We start from the raw sequence: 9,549 nt of genomic DNA, 5'->3' as shown, positions 1-9,549 counted from the left end.
TGTGGTTGCTTGCTTGCTATGAGGCATATTAGCTGCCTGTTCAGCCGCTAGCAAATCTTCGCCCAGTCTGAGTAGTTGATGCACTGCTCCCGTGACAGTATCCTTCCCATCCCCATGGATGGTGTTGTTCCTGAGGCTCCAGGCTTTCCACAGTATTAACAGGATATTGCTTCTGATTCTAGCTGATTGTGACAGAAGGAGGTTCTGAAGCCAATCCTCTCCCGTTCGTCTGAACTCAACTTCCTTGGGGATGTCCCATTTAACTCTCATGGCAGCTCTCAACGCCCTGCTTCTTGTGCATGAGACAACCGCATGGAACTCATCTTCACTTTCCATTCCACATAAATCACATATATCTTCCTTCACAATGGTCCTTCTGAAGGTGTTGTGATTTGTTGCCAAAGTTTGGGTCGCCACTCTCCACCCAAAATTTTTTGTTTTCTCTGGAATGTTTGCTTTCCATATGACATCCCAAATGCTTCTGTTCCCGGGTTCACTCGACGAGCTAGAGGGAGCCTCCCTTCCATTTCTACTTAGAGTGACGCCAAATTTGTAGGCGCTCCTGACAGTAAAGACACCAGACTTTTCATAGTGCCAAGCCACACAATCCTCTACTTGAGCAGAGGGGATTCGGATTTTGCAGATTTCGTCTGCATCAAAAGCATGAAAAATTCTCCTTATGAGGTCGATGTTCCATTCCTTTGTGTCCGAAAGCATTAGTTGGTTGACCCATCTTAGTCTGGAGCGGCTTATGAAATGCGCAGTTTTTAGGCCTTCGCCTCGTGGAATCCATTGGTCTCTCTCAATTTGGATACTAGAACTGGCCGTGGAATTCTTTCCTCAAATGTGTTAAACCTGAGCCCGGTTGTGTGTGTTAACATTTTCATAAATGAAAGTTAGGAGTGATGCTCCTTAACTCGAAAACCTCCACCTCAAAGTATGTGACACATTGTTTGGCTCATGGCTTCGCGGGGGTGGATAAGTCTCTCCGGTCTCTCGTATTTGTTGGGTAGCAGCGGTGTTTTCATTTGGTTGGGTCGTAATGACGACGTTGTCTTTGACAAACAAGAAAAGATTCTTACCGGCTGCATTTCTTTTGGTAGTCTGACCAACACAGAAAGAAACATTGACTACCAAAAATGGAGTATCTTATTGTTCTCCAATAGACCATAGAGGGCTGGGCATTCAAGATTTAGATGATAAAACCAAATGCCTACTTTGTAAGTGTATTTTGTGGACGGATATAACAATCAATTGTGCGGAATAAATGCTTTGTCGATAAATTCCACCAGATGCGTGCAAGTGTTGTTCTTGTGTATCAATTGGTTGCAAACATGGGTTGTACCACAATGGACAAAACATGCATGAGGAGCTGATGGAGTTATTACCAGAAATTTTGTATCCCTAGTTTGGGTGATGTGCATGTAATAGGTTGCCCGCCATTTAGGTATGTGTTTCATCACTTTTTTACTCCCTCTATCTCATAATATAAGAACAATTCTGACACTATACTAGTGACGGAGGGAGTACAAGAGGCTAAATCATGTCTTGGGTGTAACTGTAATGAGTGGTTGTAATCGTTTGGCTATATGCATCAGATCAGAGTGGGGGTAATTTTGTCTCCACTGAAACAACATGCATGATGAAACGATGAGTGATTTTGTAGTGGGTTGTTACTATTTTTTTTTAAAGGGAAAAACAGACAGATGGTTTTTTACATGATTCTCCGGCAGGTCATTCTCTGAGATAGCTGAACGGCCCAACCTGAACGCGACGTGACCACGGTCTCCGAGGTGGATACTGACAGTGATCCATCCGTCTCTTCCCAAGGTAAAATGGCGCACGTGCCGGAATTCACGTGGGCTCTTCCCTCCACCCAAAACGGATTCGTCTCGCCGGCCGTCTCCATCCGTTGTCCGTTCCCCTTCCCAGTTTCCGCCGAAGGTTCCTCCGATCGTTCCGGGCAAAGTACAAAAAAGTTCCGTCGATCTCGACCTCCGGCGCGGCGGCGCTCCGGCGAAGTGGCCCCGGGGCCGGGCCCAGCCGGGCGCGCACGCGCGCACGTGGCGCACGCGGGTCCACAGGTTGGTGGGCCGCGACCTAGCAGGGACGACGGATCAACGACGCTTCCCGGAAGGTGGAAAGCGTCTCACGGGGCCGGTCAGACGAGCCACCTTCGAGACCGCGACGCGCCGGACGATCCTGGCCGTCCGTCCCGCGTCCTTGTCGATCCGACGGCTGGTGGACGCTGTGGCGCTCCGTTGCGCTATAAATCGGACGCCGCTCCGCCGGTCTCGAGCTCCTCCTAGTAGCTCCCAAAGACGCAAGAAGAGCTGAGCTGAGCAAAGCAAAGCAGAGCAGAGCGCTCCCCTCCGGCCGGCTGACACGCTGCCATGGCGATGAGTGACACTGGCTCGAGCTTCGCCAACTGGACCAACGACCTCTACCGCTACGACACGCCCAGCCTGGGCGGCGCCGCGGCGGACTCGACGATCGTCGCCGCCTCCGCGACGCCGACGAGCCCGGCGTCGGCGGGGTCCGGCGACGGGAGCCCGTCCCGGGCGGCGGGCGGGGCCCTGGGCCCGCAGGTGGCGGGCAAGCCGGCGGCGAGGAAGCGGGCCCGGGCGTCGCGCCGGGCGCCCGTGACGCTGCTCAACACGGACGCCAGCAACTTCCGCGCCATGGTGCAGCAGTTCACCGGCATCCCCTCCGCCCCCGCCGGCCCGTTCTCCGGCACGCCGGTCATCAGCTTCGGCGGGGCATCCGGCTACGGCTTCGCGCCGCCGCCGCCGCAGCAGCAGCAGCAGCCGGCGGCCGCCCTGTCCTTCGACCACCACCACCTCCACCAGCGGCAGCAGTACACCGGCGCGGCATTCGGCTACGGCGGCAGCCACCTGCAGCACTCCCTCTCCGGCGGCGACGCGTTCGCGCACGGGCTCGGCGCCGCGGAGGACCGGATGCTCCTCCAGAGCATGCAGGCGGCGCAGATGCCCGGGGCGCGCGCCGCTCACAACAGCGCCAATGGCTACTTTGCTTGATCGATCAAGTGATTATTAACTAAGTTGCATGCACGGAGTGAAAGATTTTAGAAACGCGGAGAAGAATTGGCGTCCGATCGAGCTTCTGTTTGAATTTCTTGGCTTGTTTGTTCACTGTTCAGGGTAGTTCATCCATCACATGGAGCGCTATATGTAAATATTTGAACGGATATTTGGATTTTGCCTGTGATTTTGTCACTCTCGCGCGTCGCTCGTGCGGATTATGATGCGCATTAATGGGAGAAACCGATGGATCGCTTGCATCTGTCAAAGTGATGGGAAGTGATCGGTGGGTGGATGGATGGATTGTTTTACAAGCAAGGTCTCGCGGCCACGGCGTGGGCTACGTTGCCGACGGCATCGATTGGCCGGCGGAGGAGGACGTGGGCCCCGCCGGCGGTACGGGGACACAATTGCATGCGTGCGAGCGTGACGAGATGGTGACGATCGGGGGTCAGAGTCAGACTTGTCATGCTGCGTGCAAAACAATCCAAACACTCGTATGCTCGCATGCTCCAACGATCAAAAACTCAAATTGAAATGTTTCAGAAAACTCTAAAAAAGACAGTGGACGTTCCCAAGACATGTGCCCACGTCCTCTACAAAGTTCAAACACAAATTCGAAATACACACAGAGAAACAAAAACGACAAATTCAGGATGAATAGTGTGCCAAAAAAGGCAAAAGCAAAACACCAGGGTTTCACGTTTGGATTTGCCTTTTGATTTCTCAAAGTGTATTTTGGTTTTCGATTTGACCTTTTTAGGGATAATAAGTAGGCACATGTCTTGAGAACATTCTTAAAAATTTCAGTTTTCTCTTGAAATATTCAAATTGGATTGTATAAAAACGGGAGCATGTGAAGGTTGGGAACACTAGATATTCTCCCCAAAGTTCTGCTCTATTCTATTCTTTTCTTTGACGAAAGAAGAAACTGCTACCAATTGTACGTGTAGATGTACCCAGTTGGCTTTAATTCGGGATGAGGTTGTATAATTGCACAAGGACCACCGGTGCTCTCTTGGGCACTTTGGACCACTAGAAGCAAATTCACTATTGAGCATATTTTTCCTAACAGGCCGACTGACTGCTTGTTTAAAACGTTGATCTTTCTACAGTAGTAGAAATTATTGACTGAGGAGGTTGATCGTCTCGCTTTGGAGGAGCTGACATCCAGAGTTCGTGCATCTGCTTCTTCCCTCGCTCAACAAACTGGCGCTACTTGAGGCTCTCCTGCTGTCTTCTTTTGGGCTTCATTATGTTTTTTGGCTTGTTAGGTTGTCGGCCTGCCGCTTGATTTGGCCTGGTGGCCGTGTATTATCGTAAAAACCTTGCCCTTTTGAGGGGGGTGATGTTGTTTTGGTATTGTGGTTGCTACTCTGCATGTTGGCTTTATTTATAAAGTCGGGTGCATGTCTTTATCTAAAAATAATAATTGAACAAGGACCTGGTTGTGCTCTTATTTTTGCAGCACTAGCTACAGTGGAAGGGCACATTTTTCTAGTTAAGAAATAAAAAGTGTCAACGTTCGAGTCCTCTTTTTTTTTTACAAAAGACACATATAAAAAGATCAATTTTGCGCCTCCCAAGTATTGAAACTCCATCCAACTACAGAGAGTATTCAAACTTCAGGAACTCAGTTGCTTTCAACTATCAGTATAAGTTCTTTAGTTGCTTGTTTGGCTTGTTTAGCTCCCAAAGGTTCTTGACTTTTAAATTGCACCAACCCTTTTAGTCGACATTGTGTATCGTTTAGCAACTCACGGTAGGAATAATGCTTGAGCTCATAAATAATTGGGATATAAAATCTCCTTCATGTACACTAAAAATATAACATCTGAAAAAATGCAAGGTTGCACACATGCGCCCACCGTGAATGGGTTAACCATGAAATGCCAAAGCATGTGAAGTAGATATGATCACAAAAAACCAAGAAAGGAGTGTTGTCGACAACAGAGGGGGGAAGGGAGATTTCAAGACACGCAGTAACCGATACTCTCCACGCTTTTGTCATTTTATATCTAGAAATATATATCAAGATTTCCCCCTCGTTAGTATGCTTCACAACCTTGTATCAAGATAGTGAGAATACTACAATGGACATGAACACATATAATACACATAGTACACCTAAGATGCACAAATTAATGCACTGTGAACTTATTTACTTTACCCATAATTAGGAAGACAATTTTGTACTTAACATGTGGATTAAAATGTCCCAAACTAAACTAAAAAATCTATAGAAATTTGTTGTTACTCCAACACATATTATAACACACAAATGTAAATTAAATTGTATAGTGGACCTAGTATTGTGCAATAATAATGAACAACATGTTACCATTAGTTAATACTCCCTCCGTTCCTTTATCCAAGGTGTATTATTTTCGGCACGGTGACCAAGGCACACAATTATAGACGTGTTAGGACAAAATTACTCTTGGCAATTATTGGTTAGTGGCAAGTAAATCAGTTAGTCTAGGAAAGTAAAAGATACATGCAATCGACAACAGCCAACCAGTGTTTGTGAGGAGAAGCAGCGCTGACGTAGATTGTGGGAGGGTGTAATAGAGGTGCATTTCTTCCCTAGTGGCGACAAGACTTGTTTCTTCTTGCCCACAACAGCCAACCACTTGAGATGTACTGCCCCTGCCAAATGTGGAGCTCCCACCTTGCTGCGCACTAGCCGACGATTCTGGCAGTTGTAATTGGTAGATGATCATCCCCATTGCGGCTGAGAGGGACCATGTCAAGGTGCGGACTTGGCTAATGTGGACGAGCGGAGGATGTAGAAAATAAGGAGGGCCAGGGGGAGGAAGATAGGGTTGGTGACTAATGACCCGCAAGTATAGATGATCGCAACTGTCTTAGAGGGTAGTATTTCACCCAAATTTATTGAGTTGACATATGGGAGCCAAAGAATATTTATAAGCCTTGGCGGTTGAGTTGTCAATTCAACCACACATGAGAGAAACTTTCTTGCAGTAATTTATTAGTAGCAAAATAATATGGTAGTAGTAGTGATAAAGTAACAGTAGCAATAATAGTAACAAGTTTGTAGCAAGTAGAGCAGTAGTAATTGAAATGGTGACAGTAGTAGAAAGTGTAGGCATGGAGTAGTGATGGGGTGTTCAGATGAGATTTAATATGCAATGGTCAAAATTTAGAGCGATACAAAACTAGCTCCAATTCATCAATCATATGTAGGCATGTATTCTGTATATAGTCATATGTTCTTGCGATAAAAAATTGCATAACATCTTTTTTCTACCCTCCCATGGCAGCAAGGTCCTAATGGAAACTAATGGTAATTAAGGAACCCTTTTTAATAGAGAACTGGAGCAAAGCATTAACACATAATGAATACATGAACTTCTCAAATTACAATCATCCCCGTAGAGTATCCCAGTAATTGTCACCTTGGGGTCTAGGGTTCAGAACAATAATAGGTGCATACAACTAGCAAGTAAAATCAAGAAACACAAATATATTCATGAAAATATAATAGGTTCAGATCTGAAATCATGTCACTCGGGTCCTAGTGACAAGCATTAAGCATAGCAAAGTCATAGCAATATCAATCTCAGAACATAGTGGAAAGTAGGGATCAAGCCCAAACAAAATGACAACGATTACATATGAAATCTCATCCAATCCCATCTATCTCTAGCATGCCTACAAAGGGATTACTCACACATGATTGTGAGCATCATGAAATTGTTGATGGAGAAGTGTTGGTGATGACGACGACGAATCGCTCTCTTCGAAGCCAAAAAATGCAATGAAAATTTTCTATGATTTTTTTGGGTGGATGTGAATTTATAGTGTTGGAATCAGGTCAAAGCGGTGCCCAAGGGCCCCACACGGACACATGGCGCGACCAGGGGGTGGCCGCGCTACCTGTCCATGCAGTTTCCTAGTGGGCCCTCTCTGGTACTTTTTGGCTCCGGTATTTTTTATTGCCACCTGCTGGCCCAGAAGCAGATCAATCATTTGTGACACAGGGGGGCCGTCGATACCAGAGAGGTTGTTGATTTTATTACGAGGTGATCATTTGCCCCACCTTTGCTCTGCACGGGCCTATATGCCTCATCTTACAATGCAGTTGATAAATGATCCATCTTCACCATGCCTCTAGACAAAATGCCACACATTAAAAATAAACATACATCTTTAGTTAACAATTGCAATTAGAGATGGGAAATGTTAGAATTGCCCCTAGACAATCACCAAAAAGCATGCATCCAGAACGATATCTTTCCTTTCCGTTCGGTCCCACCACTTCCATCGTAGGAGCACCACCATCTAACTGCCAGCCAGTCGTCCTCCTCCGCACAAGCGCAGACCCACCATCCTTCTCCGCCGTCGGAGCTCCTCCGCCCAGGTGTCGGCCAACCGGCCTCCTCCTTTGAGCCACCGGCCGTTGGCCTCCTCTAACTCCGATGCTCCCCCACCAAGTTGCCGACCCATCACCCCCTTCCATCGCTAGAGCTCCCCCCAACGTGTCCACGTCCAGAGCTCCTTGAACCCATCTGGTCGTGTCCGCGATAACGACCAATTGTAGCCTCCCGGATCCAGGGAAAGAGAGGCCATCTAGGTGAGTTACCCCTACCCTTGCTCTACATCTCTACACATGATGCCCCATGGGGATGGTTATTTCCCTGATTTGGACGAATTAGGGCTTGATATGTGACAAGGAGTAGAAATAAGGTGAACGCTACCTTGGTGGATGTATGTGATGGTCAAACAAATGATGCCCCTACAACTATCACCCCAATAACTCCCAATATAATGTTCATCACCATTCCCCCAAGCTTATAAAACAATTATAGGCCAGTCATGAGAAGGTGAATTGATAACTTGCTTATTTTCATTAGTACATTTATTTTACTATTTGCATTCTCACCTAAAGGTGAACTTATAAATCACAACTGCTTGCTTTGGCAATGGCTGGCGGAGATGGTCAATCTTCGATGCACACGACCTCTCTAAGGCAAATGACTCCCAAGAGAACAACCACATCAACTCTCAAAAGGATAACCCTAAGGAAGAACAAGAGGAAGCTTTTGCATGTGAACTTGAGATTTGCTCTATTTTATGATATGTTTGTGATGTGTTGGGACTTGAAATTTTCTTTGTGATGTGTGGCTCTCTTTTGTGATGTAGAATGAAATTTGGAACTATGCAATGGGAAACTTCATCTATTTGTGTATGGCTAATGTGCCAAATTTGTTGGATATTAAGTATATACGCAATTTTCTCTGCTATAGCTTCTTCGAATTGACTGAAATTTGAAAAGCACACCACTATGAATATACTAGTTTTTTTTTGTATTTTGTTTCGATTTTTCTGGGCAGTTCAAATTTTCACTCAAAATTTAAACAAATTTGGACAAAAATTTACAATCTCGTTTTCTCTTTGATACTTGTTTAGAATTGGCTGAAATTTGAATAGTACACTACTACAAATATACTTGGTTTTCTGTAATTTGTGAGATTTTTCTGGGTAGTTCAAATTTTTTGCCCAAAATTTAAACAAAATGAACATAAATTTGAAATCTTGATTTCTCTCTGCTCGTTGTCCATAACTGGCTGAAATTTGAACAATAGACTACTATGATTATACTTTTTTTTTATGTAATTGTTTTAGGATTTTCTAGGCATGCTAGTTTTTGTAATTTAAAAAAACATATTCATACGATTGCATGAGCCACTAACATACTTTTTTGTATAAGAGGTATTTTTTTCACCTATCATTTCTATCATATGGTAAAGATACACCGTCAATATAAGTTTGTGTCATTTTGTACAAACAAAGATGCATGAGCCATGTTATCAATTGCGTTATAAGACATGGGCATATGGGCCTAGGGTACAGTAAAAGTGGGGCAAACAGTCAATTGGCCCCAATGCCGGAGAGGCTGTCTGGTTTATTTAGATGCTCTTCTCAAACAAGGTGGAGGGCCCGGTGGGTAGTACCCATCGATGGTTGGCTCAAGCTTAATACAAGCGTAGCGGTAGACAACAATGGTGGACATGTAGCAGCAGGTGTGATAGCCCAGGATCATGTGGGAAGTTTCATGGCGGCGAGAATGGTAAAGCTCATTGGACTGACGAATCCATACTCTGCTGAGCTACTAGCTGTGTGGAGGTGGTCTACCTAGCAATGAAGAAGAACTGGCAGTATGTGACCATTGAAATAGACTGTCAAGCTATTAGAGAGGAATGGGAATATGAGGATTGTACGGTGGGGAGTTTAGTATTCAGAGAGATCAGATCATATCTCTCACACTTCCAGGGTTTTAGCATCCGACATGCTCGAAAGGAACCCAATGAGGCTGCTCAATGGTGTGCAAAGAAGGGTTTAGTTTCTTCCTCGTGTGTAACCGCATTTGATGCATGCCCTGATTTTTTGATTGCTGTTGTGCAATCTAATGTAAACCATCTTATTATTGAATAAAGTGTCGAGATGGTGGTTCTAAAAAAAGAAAGACCCTGATAAGCACCAC

At 45.6% G+C, this 9,549-nt stretch overlaps 1 protein-coding gene across 1 annotated transcript; it reads left to right on the top strand.

The window, feature by feature from the left end:
• Positions 1-2,321: 2,321 nt before the first annotated feature.
• Positions 2,322-3,236, top strand: LOC123154609 (uncharacterized). Its single transcript, XM_044573292.1, has one exon. It carries the CDS (start codon positions 2,394-2,396, stop codon positions 3,036-3,038), a length of 645 nt encoding a protein of 214 aa, XP_044429227.1. The 5' UTR covers positions 2,322-2,393; the 3' UTR covers positions 3,039-3,236.
• The last annotated feature ends 6,313 nt before the right edge of the window (positions 3,237-9,549 follow it).

Source organism: Triticum aestivum, chromosome 7A, assembly GCF_018294505.1.
Source record: "Triticum aestivum cultivar Chinese Spring chromosome 7A, IWGSC CS RefSeq v2.1, whole genome shotgun sequence".
Lineage (NCBI taxonomy): Eukaryota > Viridiplantae > Streptophyta > Magnoliopsida > Poales > Poaceae > Triticum > Triticum aestivum.
Note: the sequence above shows the minus strand (reverse complement) of the source record. Positions and strands in the feature narration are given on the sequence as shown.

Excerpts from the sequence above, each read along its gene's own strand:
- LOC123154609 (XM_044573292.1), top strand. The coding sequence starts at position 2,394 with ATGGCGATGAGTGACACTGGCTCGAGCTTCGCCAACTGGACCAACGAC.